The sequence below is a fragment of the Phaeoacremonium minimum genome (assembly GCF_000392275.1).
Source record: "Phaeoacremonium minimum UCRPA7 unplaced genomic scaffold PA7_03_scaffold_442, whole genome shotgun sequence".
NCBI classification, from domain to species: Eukaryota; Fungi; Ascomycota; class Sordariomycetes; order Togniniales; family Togniniaceae; genus Phaeoacremonium; species Phaeoacremonium minimum.
The window spans coordinates 159,823-173,193 of record NW_006921344.1 but is presented as its reverse complement, the minus strand read 5'-3'; the positions used below and the strand labels follow the sequence as shown (position 1 = coordinate 173,193).

The window sequence follows — 13,371 nt, the reverse complement described above, 5'->3', positions numbered from 1 at the left end:
TATACTCCTTTTCCAACCCTCGTTCTGAGAGATCCACTATTTGGTCTGCAGCCCCTGGCTAACACCACCGTATGTGACCATCTTCGTAATCTGGTACTCTCCGATTCCGTGATGTGAGCCTTCCCTTCCAAATCCAGACTCCTTCACACCACCAAACGGCGCAGCAGGATCTGAGATGATACCAACGTTGACACCCACCATACCGACCTCCAAGTGCTCCGCTACTCTGTATACCCTCGCAAGGTCGCGAGAGTAGAAGTAGCCTGCGAGACCGACAGGTGTAGAGTTGGCAATCTTGACCACCTCCTCTTCAGTCTCGAAGGGGAACAATCCGGCGACAGGGCCGAATGTCTCCTCAGTTGCCATCGCCATGTTGGCGGTCATGCCGGTGATAACGGTTGGCTGGTAGAAGTTCGCACCCTCGTCGGGCAGCTTGTGGCCACCGAGGATAATCTTGGCACCCTTCTTCTCAGCATCCCGAACGTGTTGCTCGACCTTGTCGACAGCTCTGTCGTGGATCAAGGGGCCGTGTGTGATTCCCTGCTTGAAGCCGTTTCCGACCTTGAACTCCTCAACCTTCGCCGCAAACTTCTGGGAGAACTCGTCGTAGACACCCTTCTGAACGAATATCCTGTTCGCGCAAACACAAGTCTGGCCGGATGACCTGAATTTGGAGTTGATGGCACCAATAACAGCGGCGTCAATATCAGCATCGTCGAAGACAATGAATGGAGCGTTTCCACCAAGCTCGAGAGACAGCTTCTTCAGCGTTCCAGAGCACTGCTTCATGAGGAGCTTTCCTACACCAGTAGAGCCAGTGAATGAGATTTTGCGAACAACAGGGTTCGTAGTAAGCTCCTCGCCGACCTGAACTGTTGTCTTCAAAGCAGTGATAACGTTAACAACGCCCTTGGGAATACCAGCACGGTCTGCAAGCTCGGCAAGAGCAAGGGCCGTGAATGGTGTCTCACCAGGAGCCTTGCAAACAGTGGTACAGCCAGCAGCGACGGCGGGTCCGATCTTGCGCGTGATCATGGCGGCAGGGAAGTTCCAAGGGGTGATGAGTCCGCAAACACCAATCGGCTCCTTGGTCGTCCAGACACGGTTGGTAGGCACAGATGAGGGGATTGTGTCACCGTAGATGCGCGGTGCCTCCTCACTGAACCACTCCAGGAAGTTGGCGGCGTAGGTAACCTCGCCTTTGGCGTCCGCAACAGGCTTGCCGTTCTCCCAGGTGATGAGGGTGGTCAGATCCTCGGCGTTCTCCATCATCAAATCATACCATTTTCGAAGCAGCTTCGAACGCTGTCGTCCGGTCTGATGCCGGAACGACTCAAAGGCGGCCTCGGCGACACTGACGGCCTTTGCGGTATCCTTGGCGTCGAACTCGGGGCATGTGCCGATCAGCTCGCCGGTCGCCGGGTCGTGGACCTCGAAGGTCTTGCCGGAGGCGGCCTTGACCCATTCACCATTCACGTAGCACACATCAGTCTTCAGGAGAGACTGGTCCTTGAGCTGAAATGGAACACAGAGCTTAGCATGGCATGTCCTTGTTTGCGCCGCGCGCAGGGGGGATAGATGTCACGTCACCAACCTTGGGAACCATATTGGAGGCAAGTCGGTAGAATGCGACAGACAGGACAGGGACAGCTTTTCTCTGAAAGGGCGAGCTGCTTCGACTCACGAGACGGGAGGCGGAAGTCACAGTCTTTTGTAGGACAGAAGTCATGGTTGCAGGACTACGGGACTTGTCGGCAGGGCTGACGATGTTTTCATAGCCAGCCAGCCAGCCAGCCAGCGAGCGCAAAGTAAGCCGATGCCGGGAACGGGGGTGCGGAGTCGAGGCGGCGTTACGGGCAACTCAAAGAATAGGTAGCTTCGGTAGGAGGGGGAAGATAGCTCCAAAGATTAGGGAGGTATACTAGGAGGAGATGGAGGACTTGGCCGCCGCCCGATAGGGATAGGCAAATGATGGGCGCCGGTCAATGTGGAGCTATCCTGCGCAAATGGACGTAATTGGAGAGTCCGGACTCTGAGGGCAAGAGAGGATTCAATTGAGTCTCTTGATGAGCATTTACGGAGACGCTCCGGAGAGAGATTTGTAGGTGTATCGAGGTATACCTGCGTAGGGATAGGGATGGAGGTGGTGGAACAACAATTTGACGCGGTCACAATGACGTCTCCTGTCTCCTGTCTCCCGGGCTGGAGGACCTATCCATTCACGCCATTGAATGATATCAGGCGCTCTTTGCCCTCTGGGAACCCCTCCAATCGCCCAAGCTCCCAGAGCAACCTCCTGGGACTATGAATGTGGGGAAGAGCTCCGAGAGAGAGAGGGGCATTGCCGGCGCCTGTCTGATCGCTGCAGTACCGGAAACCTACGGCGCCACCTACCTACAGTAGGTAATTGATTGATTACTGACCATCACTACCTTCCGACAGTATTCTTTGCAGCCAAACTTGCATCTTCTCTCAATGCAGTAAAATTATTTCCCAGTCGGTCGACCTCTGCATTTTGGAACTGGAGCCGCCTATTCACGGCACCTTGATGTCGGCCGCTTGGACTTGCCCAACTAGGAGCTAGTTGAGCCATAAAGGGCTAGACGAGAACACTCGACTCGGCGGTTACGGCCAGTAAGACTGTGGGACTCAGGCGGTCGTCGTTGACATAGAAAATCAATCTTAGTCTGCTGGACTGTTGAACTGGCGCGCTTCGTGAAAAGTCGGGGAGTTAGGATCCTTCTCTAGACAAAGACAACAGACTCTCTCGGCTTCGCTACGCTGCCGATCGCCAGCCAAGCCGAAAGCCGACGCTCTACGGCTGGATCTGTATGAGGGGGTAGTGAATTCGTAGCTTGAGTACCTGCACTCGGCACTGTCAAAGAAGTCCCTTCATTCATGCGGGGAAACTTGGGGGAGGGGAAGACTCGAGGAGACTGGTGTCTTGCAGCAACGTTGCTCTAGTCCAGTTCCAACTCCTTGGTTTGGAATCAAGACTCTTCACATGGTTCTAGAGCATGGTCAAGCCCCCAGAAGGCCCAATGACAACAAGGAGAGAGACTCCTCGTAAAACGTATGACGGACCTCCGCAGCCCTGTCCTGGTCGACTGCGGGCAAGCTGGCCAGCTGACGCCTTTCCCGCAAGCTACAGCGCTGTCTGAACTCTCTGCACGAATGCAATGCATGCGGGAACTTACTGTCGCCAGGGGCATCGGCGCGGGGAAGCACGCAGGTCACAGTTAAAGTGTTGATCTTCCTTGTTTCAAGCTTAACGTCCCCCTCAAGGAACTCTCTTTTCACTGGCTCGCCCGCTGCCCATTAAGGCAGGTTCCCGGTAATATGAAGCTATGAGGCCCTCTGATTGCCGGAATGGTTGTTTCCCAGCTCGCTGCCTCCCAGCCCGGGCGTGTTCTCGGTTGCATTACGTCGATAGAACCATGTGAGCTTCTGCTTAAAGCCCAGGGCATATATAGCCGCCACCATCGTAAATGTCATCATCTTGGATGATTTTGGTTGAGTCGCAATCCTTTTGAGGAGATTCAAAGTTTGTAGCAGTGACATGAGAAACTAACTAATGCTCCCACAATGGTCCTCGCGACGATTGCTGTTTCTTTTCTGACAGTGGCAAGTGTGGTAGAGGCTGTAAACTTCACACTCAATGGCATTGGCACGGAGAGCATCAATGCGAACTCCCCGTTCACAGAAGCTTTTGTGAGCTACTCCATCGAGTTCGCTTCGTTCCCTGACTTCGCTGGTAAGACATCTCCTGGGTTTGTTTTGTCTAGACAAGTGAAGTGACACAAGGTAACTAGGAAACAAATCGGCGCCAAATGTCTTTTCAGACAACCTCCTCACCAATATTGGCAACATAATTGGCACCAAGCCATATATCAGAGTAGGAGGAAATACTCAAGACTACGCGCTCTACAACGCATCCTTGCCATATGCACTTAACGGGACATTCAATTTCAACAGGTCCTACGATTATCCCACAACTATCTACATTGGCCCCTCGTACTTCGAGTCATATAGTACCTGGCCCAAAGTCAAATTCACCCATGGCTTCAACCTGGGTCTGGGCGGAAACAACTCTGCTGGGTGGCAGACACTGCTGGAAACCGTTCCTCTTGCCTGCAAAGCCATCTCTCCGGAGAGTCTGAACTACTGGGAGTACGGAAACGAACCTGACCTCTTCTCGACCTCTTCCCAAGGCCCAGTCAGGCCTGCCAGTTGGAACGAGACCACTTACGTGAGCCAGTGGTTCAACGGAACCGATCATATCAAGGCGTTGCTCCAGGAAAACTGCCCAGAGCACTTATCAAATGGATCATACGGATACTTTGCGCCATCATTTGCTGGAACAAGCAACCATCTCAAGGCGCCTGCGGCATGGGCGGCAGGCCTGAATGATAACGGAGATGTCAAGCTGTTCTCTACACACAAGTACTGGCTCGATAATCATCACTTAGGCAAGAATATTATCAGCTAATGTATTCTCAAGCTATATCAGCGGAGCTTCTTCCCCTGGGGTCACACTGCAAGGGACTCTCCTGAACCACACGAGCACAACGGTCTCAGTCGACAAGCATGTCACAGAGTAAGTACCGGAAATTGATGAATGCCCTTCGAGTAACCTGGCCCTTCTCGCACTGCGCCTTCTTGATCAGCCACTTTAGCTGCTCCATGCCGTATTGGCAAGCTAACGATGTGCATTTAGATATAACAAGATCTTTCCCAACGGCAGTGGTGTTCCTTTCATCATGGGTGAGACGAACTCGCTCTACAACGAAGGAAAGCCCGGCTTATCGAACTCTTTCGGCGCCGCTCTCTGGGGCATAGATTTCAACCTATACTGTGCCTCCGTTGGCATCAAGCGCGTCCACATGCACATGGGCACAGACTACCGAGTAAGCCTGTACCAAAGACGCTCATCGTGACCTTGCCCCCTATTCTAACACTGCACCACTAACACGCAACCCCTTAGTACGCGAGCTGGCAGCCCATCCAGACCAAGAATACGACTATCGGCACCAAGCCTCCCTACTACGGCAACATCGCTGTGGCCGCCTTCCTCGGGGATACGACCAAGGAGCCCGTGTCCGTCGCACACGTGCCCCTCGCGCAGACCTGGGAGGCCGCCTACGCAGCGTACGTGGGTGGCCAGCTCGCGCGCGTCATGATCCTCAACATGAACGGCTTCAACACGACCGTCAACGGCACGGGGCTGGGCCTCGCGCCGGACCCGCCCGCCCGCATCACGCGGACGTACACGTTCGGCGTGGACGGCGCGGCGCCCGCGGGCACGAGGGTCGCTGTGCGCCGGCTGTATGCCAACGGCAGCGACGCGATCACGGGCATTGCGTGGGACGGGTGGAGCTACAACTACGAGCTGGACCACGGGCGCCCGGTGCGGCTGGGCAACGTCACCGTCGGGGAGTTCTCCACGGTCGGCTCGGGCGGGCTGGTGAGCGTCAACGTGCCGGACTCGAGCGCGGTCGTGCTGGACTTTAGGACGCCGGCGGTGGTGCCGGGGAATGGGACGAGCGGTGCGCGGAGGAGACACAGTATCCTGGGCTGGTGGGTGTAATTGCCTAGATGTCAGCATTTAAATCACCTCATGGAGACACATTTGTAATCCTAATGTACGGGTGTGTTGGACAAGCCTATATACCGAGAGAAGCTCTCAGAGGCCTATTGATGGCGAGCACAGCGTTCGGAACCTCCCACGTCGTCTAATATACATACAAATCCACAATCGGTGATCCATCTTGCCTTAACTCCCAGGGCGAAGCAGCAGCTCACCAGCGGAGTGTTGCTATGTTCGCCCATCCCATTGTATATGAAGCACTCGGTATCCAACCAAGGAAATTAATGCCAATATTGTTCTTCTCTGTAAGATGCATCTTATCACACTCATTTCTCAGAAACGGCGTCCAACATCAAGAAGTCCGACCACGTCGTTGGCAGGGTTAGAAATGGTCGTTATATGTGTCATCATAGGTCCTGAGCGCCAGATGGAGCAGATATTCGCCCATCCCAGATCATCGCCTATTGTGCGGTAGCTTGGCTAGCTATCTAAGTATACTGTTGCTGCCGGAATGGAAGTTTCCTGTCCAGGGTGTGGAATGCCTGCGTCCTGGGAGTAAATGGCATAGGCTGGCGCGGATTAGCGGGCATCATCTCGTAGTGCTTGTCCGTCTTCGGGCTATCGTCCTCCTCCTCGTCCAACATCTTGTCATCTTTGCGTGGAATCATGGAGTTGATCGCCAGGCCAAGCATGACCACGTAGATGAAGCTTTTAAGTCGTTAGTATAATATTCTCTACAAGTTCACGAGTAAATATGGGGGCACGTACAGTAAGTAGACCGTGACGGCAAAACTGCCCTTTGCCAACTGGCAACTCTTATACGCGTTCCACGGCCGCGCTGGATCACAGCTTTTGCGGATGTACCATGCTACCGGGCTGGGATAGCGCGAGTCCGCGTAGTCCGGGCCAGCTTGTCCATAGACACTTGTGGCATACAGTGCGGTCATGGCGAAGCTGGCGAAGACACCGATGACTGGGTAATATACTTTCATAATGAAAGAGATGAGCTTCGCTAGAAGGACGAAGAGAGACAGAACGGAAATGGCAACATTAAAGTTTGTCAATCTGAACGTATATGCGGTCAGCTTTTGACTGTCTCCATTTGGAGCTTGTAAGTGATGCTTACGTTTGCGACCATACGAACGGAATCTTGGGAAGCGGCCGATGGTTGGCATAAGCGTAGAGGATCATGTTGGGGTTCGAGTTGAAATGGTTGAGAAAGCCGACTTTCCACATTGTCGTGCGATACGCATCAGGCTGTGCAATGCCAAACATGACGAGTGCCGATACGATGCCTGCGAGTTCTGCGATCATAATCCACCACATGATCTTCTTCAACCGCCATTCTCGAAAGAAGAATCTGTAGGCCATTTTTGCGGGTAGTTTTCAAAAACGCTCAGGACCGAAATCGTTTAACCCAACGTTACGGTGTTTTATGAATACTCGAGATGAACAAAGCTTGTTCAGTTGGCTTCTCTTTGTTGCTGTTCTCTGTAAGACGCTTCCCCGCCTCTTCACTATCGCCGTTTCGTTACCTTATCGTGGGCTTATCGGTCGCTGGCTGGCAGCAGTCCGGGGACACTCTTTCACATCGGAAATCGTTGCTCCGCACTTCTTGATGTCGGCAGCAGCTCGCACAACTGGGACACAGTCCGGTTGTCGAGGAGTCAGTCTGTCGATTGTTGAAAAATGGATCTCGAGGCTCAGAAGAAAAACCAAGACAAAGAGAGGGGGCGGAACGGGAGGAGGCACTCGTGCAGCCAGCCATGCTTAAAGGTCAGCGCCAACCGCTGTGTCCGGGAAGGAGAGCGTCAGCACGAGCGATGCCGACCTGTGAGATGCAGGTCAATCAGCTCTATCACAGGGCGGGCCAGCAGAGAAAGCCCAATGGGAGGGACGGGCATCACAGCGTAAGCGCTGAAGGACTGCCGGGGGGCTCAAGTCATTGGCCAGTGCCAGGGGTTCGTGAGATTCTGCCAGCCAATCCGGAGGGCGATACGCGATGGCATCTAAAATGGGGTCCAAAAGCGATCCATTGAGAGCAGACCGCCTGCCACACGCCCACTTGGGCCCGGTCGGCTTGTGCTTCTGAGCGCAACGGGAGAATGCAGGCCTCTTCACAATGCCTCAGGATTGAAGAAGCGGGACATCTGCGCTCTAACAGAGACGCACATGGTAAAAGTGCCCTCTTTGTTATACTGGAAAGAGCAGCTTGAGAAAAGGAGTGCGCGCCTTTTGACTTGGTGGGAAGCTTGCAAGACACTAAGCGGCCACCTGGCTTGGCAGCAGTCCCAAAAGCTGGCCTGGTTTAACTAGGAACCCCGGGTTCACTCAGACCGTTTCGCGGACGAGACTTTGTTTCGGCCGAATGATTATGGGACTGAAGAATCGAGATGGCTTCAGGAGTCATTGTTCAGCCGTTTGCCAAACGTCTCTTCTAGGTTGCTTGCGCAAGCCGAACGTGTGTGGATCCAGGGTGAAATGATTGCGAATACTACAAAGATCCCATTCACGTTGGGCAACGGGTCGATCGCACGTGAAACCTCATGGAAAGACGGTTCTTTCTCCAGAGCTCATGAATTGTCATGGATTTGATTGTTCCAGGTTCCTTACTGCACTGGAGAGATTGAGACCATGTCCCAAGAGGGTTGTAGCGCAACAGTTTGGGGTCTAAACTTAGCCTGCAGTACTGCCCATAGTAAGCCGACGATTCCTTCTGGTGACATAGCACATGCAGGAGGCGATAACCGATATAGATGCTGGCCCAATCTTGCCAGGTCTTCATCGTAGGTCCTCGGTTAGAAGGTCATCCACGTGGGCAACGCTGATTCCCATGCCCTGAAATTCCTTCTGAAGAACCTTGGAAGCTGCCGGCGGATTTTAGTCGGTAGGACTACTATGCCTCCTACTTTACGATGCCCAAAGAGCATCACGTAGTCCAAAGATGCAAGCAAGTGGCCAGGAAGTTGATAGTGCACCCAGATCACAATGAGCGGCAACTATTAATAACGATAACTCGAATGCAAGTCTTGGATCCTCCAAAGATATACGCGGGATAAAAGTAGCAGATCGGGAAAGAGCGATGCCATCATCGATCAAACCTGCTTGCCTTGATGACCGAGGAGGAAGGTACGATCAAGCCAAAGCCGTTTACGAAGTAGGTCTAGCCAACCTACCTCTGGCTTGAGCACCAGCACCAGCACTCTGACACACCCAGATGCTGTGGTCATGATTCGGTAGGCATGGAGCAAAATGTCAGATATGTAAGGTGGGATTTATCGTTATCTTTTCCATTTGAAACCGAGGCATATTTAATCACTGCGATAGGGCAAATTCCTCGAAAGGGAACATGACCGACATGGTCGATGCGATCTCTCAGGTCGAAGAGGCAAGCACGCAAGTTGTTTTGGAGCGGACTGGCTATAGATACACGGAGCAGCAGGAGGCTCCGCGTCTCGCACGTGTGTGATGAAGCTGCTTGACTAGGACTCGATGCCTGAATCTGGATGGGTTCGCCGAGCCTACCGTTCACGACCAGCGACTTCGAGAACATCCACCGACCACGATCGTCCCTGCGCAAGTCCCGTGTTGGTGTGCCCCTAGGCTCCCGGGGCTTACACGATGATGAAAAGGACGACCCGTTATGAAGTCACAGCGTAACTGACTTGCATATTTTCCCATCCCTAGGGCAGTGAAGATCCCAGTCAGTCCTTGGCTGCGGGTTGCCAGGTGGTTTGGGCTCAAGGTAGTGGTGTTCGACAGATCGACTTTTGTGATGCTCGTGAGGGTTAGGATGGGGGATTGGCATGCTTTACAGCTGTTGTCGATCGCCCCGAAAACAGCCTCGAGGATTGCCAGTGCCAAGCTTTTTCCCTTGCCCCCATCAGCCCATTCTCTCCTGGAGCCCGTCACGGCCCAATCCCTGTTCGTCGATGCTCGACACTGCCAGGGTCTCTGATTGGCCTCGACCCTCGATGCACAGCATCCACAGGGTACGCCCCCAGGGTCCTTAGTGGCCCCCCCAAACGCCAAAAGCCTCGCAATCTCTGCGCTTACCAAATTGTGGAAATAGATCGGTCTGGACTCTTTGATCGGCACGGCCCATCAATTTTAACGTCCCGCCAGCTTCCCTGTCGCGACGTCGAAGATCACCAAGTTTTGGCCTGCAAGTACCCTATCGAACAGGTCGATATAGCAGACCCAGAAGAAAGATACGCACGCGCAGAACACATGGCCAAAATGCCCCGACTCGATGATGTATTTGACCATGCACATCTGCGATATTACATCACGGAAGCCGGCAGACGGTGATCCTGCGTGATGGGTTTACCCTCCGCGGGAACGGTAGCCGGCGAGGGTCGATGAAGCTGAGGTAGGGGTCAGACAGTCAGATTATTAGCTAGACGTTGGCGACCAACAAGGCTCCCTTCAGCCTCTGTCGCTCTCATTTCGGGTGTCCTTTTCAGACACTAGGAGAGCTGATGACGAATGCTGAAGCCGACCACCGTTCGGTTGTCATATTGCAACTGTTGCCTACCGGAGAAGAATAACGTCGATCTATGCTTATGGCCTCAACTTGTTGGCTGCTGAGCTGGCTGAGGAGAGTTGAAAACAGCCCATTACTGCATTTCGTCTTGCCAATCATTACTGGATCCATCAAAGGGAAGTTTTTCATCCCGTCGGGCCTGCGTCTCGAGAACGGCCGGACCGTCAGATCATATTTGGAAGCCGTACCTCGGGAGGTCGAATCTACTACTAGCATCTCCCAACTGTATTAGTTCATCTCCAAGCTCATAAATAGCTCTTTCGAAGTTTCTTTTGTGCACTAAAGCAATCAGCCATAGCGTTCGTATATGTGGGCCACCATTATTAACAGATGGCGGTAGTGCAGAGGGAGGGAGAATTTGCTGATCGTCCGAGCTGTCACATTGTACTGTTTTGCGCGCTGTCCTATTTTTCGTTGTTTTTCGCGGCCTGTCAACTTCGATTGGCGTTGGGAGGCGACGCCGTCTCTGCGCCCGAGACACGGCGAAATTCTTGGTGGAATTTCAAGGGTTCCCGTTCAGCAGACTAAGTTTCTGTAGATGCAGGAGGGAGGTAGGTAGGCGTGGTAGGTAGTGAATGTTAGGTAATCATCTTGAGCCAAGTTACCGCGTATTTGTAACTGTAGGTATACATTTCTGGCAGGACGGAAAGCGTTGCTTGAGTGCACCCTTTTGATACGCCCGTAGAGTCTATTGGAATAATCTTTTGTTGAATTTAAGTGAAGTAACCCGAGCCTTGTCGGGGACGAGCTCGACATCCTGGATCCTCGCTCTCATCACCATCATCCGTGCGCTGAGACAGCTTCGGTGACCCTCGCACCCCAGCGTTCCGGTGTCTGGGACCAGGGATTTAGGTAGGTATCTAGGTATCTATCTACAACCCTACTGTAGCCAGCTCCCACCTAACTCTACGAAGCATGCACCTCGATTCGATCTCCACCTGAACTACATCTACACCACCCTGACCAGCTGAAGTCAAGTACCTCATCCATCTTCTCCTCACCCTCACCCACTTCTGCTGGCTACTCAGACACCACCGTTGGGAGGGAGATACTTGCAGGCCCAGCTCTCACACGCTTGTAACGCCTGTACCCTTCACCACCACATCTATTCCTCATCCAGCGCAGCCGGCTGCAGTGCCTGGCCACCTCACACCTCACCCTCACTCTCTCTCACGCACACCACACACCCACCGACCTATACGTACATCCGGTATACACACATAACTGAGGTACTTTGCGCGCGCACACACCACAGGCCAGCAGCACGGGGCAGACATTGGATTACGACCAGGACCCTTGCACCCATGCATTCATGCCAATATTCATCGAAAGCTCCAGACCTTTTTCCCTGTCGACTCGCTGCATCCTCCTCCGCCGCCGTCTGAACCGCTCAACCCACACAGTAGCTCTTCTGCGTAGCTGTGCGTGCCTCGCCCTATACGTACATGAAAGAGAGAGAGAGAGAAGCACTCTGAGGGGGGGTTTAACGACCGCTGTTCACCTGTAGTCGTCATCATTATTGTTATCTTCATCATCATAGTCCCCTCAGCACCACCCTCATCAACACTCGAGTTGCATTGCGGTAGCCTGCACACAGCTTTGTGTGTGCCAGATACTTCAGCTCGACAAGGACGAAAGACACAGACAGACGGGCCAGCAAGCTCCATTCGACACAGTCCTTGTCGTCTTTCTAAGGTCGCAACCCAACCTTGAACCCACCACTTCCTCCGGGAGACTAAGGTACCTCACCCTCGTCCTAGCCTTCGGAGGGTAAAGTAGCAAGGCAGGCTCCTAGGCCGTAGCTCCCACATTCGATCGGCAGCTGGTGCCGGATTGCTTTCCGACAATTGTACCTACACGCCTGCTCCAAGTCCAGAACAGCACAGCACATACCAGCACATACCTACCTACCTTACCCAGCCAGCCAGCTAGCTTTTACCTCCCCTTTCCTTGAGAGCCTACCTTACCTCCCAGATCTACCTACCACACGCCCTGGTGCTCGTCCTGGCACCTCTGGCTCCAGGTCGCCCTCTTTGACTCCGCCTGACCTCTCCAATCAGTCGCGGAAGCCAAGGTGGTTCATAGATCCCACCCCCTTGCCCATATCTCCTCCTGCAGCTACATCGTCTCTTCACAGGCAGGGCCGTCCTAGCACCACGACAGGCTGGCCGTTGCGCTCTCCCGCACGTAGTACACTATCTAGCATCTACAGTACGGTTAGCCGCAGTCCACTTGTCTGGGGCGTCCGCAACCGTGTAGGAGGCCTTCAATGGCCCGGATATCCTGCGTTGTCTCCAGGTTGTTTGACCACCGGGACTCCCTGTCACTAACACTGAGCCGTCCCCGGCCGTGAGACTGAGTGGGCACCGTCGTACCTGCCGAACATCGTCCCTCCCCCGCCTACGAAGGGCTAGACAGGCTCGCGTCCAGCTTCCTCGGCTCGTTTCCCTTCTTCATGACGTTGGAGAGTAACCGCCAGCCCCGTGAATCTGATTTGGGACAGAGCCAGACGGCTCCTCGACGACGGACAGCCAGCACGTCGCAAGCAACGTCGCCTACTCGCTCTCCCCCTGCGACTGCCTCTACGTCTGCAACTGCTCCGCCTGTTCCTACTCCTGCTCAGCAGGGCACGCACTCGTCGTCGTCCTCTTCTGACGATACCGCCAGGCAAGTCAAACAGCTTGTAGGCGAATGGAGCCCTGAGATTAGTCGCTATGGTCTGACCTCCTCCACGACCGTCCGCGACCACCGGATCGCTGGTTTTACGAATAGTCATATTGCTCGCTTCGCAACACCATCCAAACCACAACACAACTCGCCCGAAAGCGCCTCACCGAGTAGACCAAATCCTCTTCACGGGAAGCGACCATCAGACGAGGACGTTGCCGCTGATCTCAAGCCTCCCTCTCCTGTTAAAAAGGCCCGCCTTAACCCACCAGGTACTCTACGCCTTCCTTGGCCTTCACAGCCCACCCATTCCCTTGTCCCCGGGGGAGTTACTTCACCTTTATTCTTCTCCAACTCAAATCAACACATGACAGGACGACCACCTAGCTTCTCCTCGTCGGAGGCGGCGGCAGCCATGCTGGCCCGGATGCGCGATGACCAGGAGGCCGTGACCACGGTCAAGCTCCCTAGGGGTACTGTGAGTTCTGCAAGCCCCGCGAGATCTGCAAGTACACCGAATAGCTGGGGCTCCATCGATGCAGCGACCTCGCGCAGTCCTGATAATCGAGCA

General features: G+C 54.0%; 3 protein-coding genes across 3 annotated transcripts; 1 reads left to right on the top strand and 2 right to left on the bottom strand.

Annotated features, from left to right (window-relative positions):
• Window positions 1–36: 36 nt before the first annotated feature.
• UCRPA7_5912 (putative succinate-semialdehyde dehydrogenase protein) lies at window positions 37–1,729 on the bottom strand (the record flags this gene model as incomplete). The annotated part of the gene is made up of 2 exons (XM_007918456.1): window positions 37–1,515; window positions 1,685–1,729. The coding sequence occupies 2 exons, from the start codon at window positions 1,727–1,729 to the stop codon at window positions 37–39; spliced, it is 1,524 nt and encodes a 507-aa protein (XP_007916647.1).
• Window positions 1,730–3,585: 1,856 nt separating this feature from the next.
• On the top strand, window positions 3,586–5,587 carry UCRPA7_5911 (putative glycoside hydrolase family 79 protein; the record flags this gene model as incomplete). Its single annotated transcript, XM_007918455.1, has 5 exons — window positions 3,586–3,754; window positions 3,813–4,443; window positions 4,502–4,597; window positions 4,718–4,907; window positions 4,985–5,587. 5 exons carry the CDS (start codon window positions 3,586–3,588, stop codon window positions 5,585–5,587), a joined length of 1,689 nt encoding a protein of 562 aa, XP_007916646.1.
• A 488-nt stretch (window positions 5,588–6,075) lies between these two features.
• Window positions 6,076–6,958, bottom strand: UCRPA7_5910 (hypothetical protein; the record flags this gene model as incomplete). Its single annotated transcript, XM_007918454.1, has 3 exons — window positions 6,076–6,295; window positions 6,356–6,652; window positions 6,714–6,958. 3 exons carry the CDS (start codon window positions 6,956–6,958, stop codon window positions 6,076–6,078), a joined length of 762 nt encoding a protein of 253 aa, XP_007916645.1.
• Window positions 6,959–13,371: the final 6,413 nt, after the last annotated feature.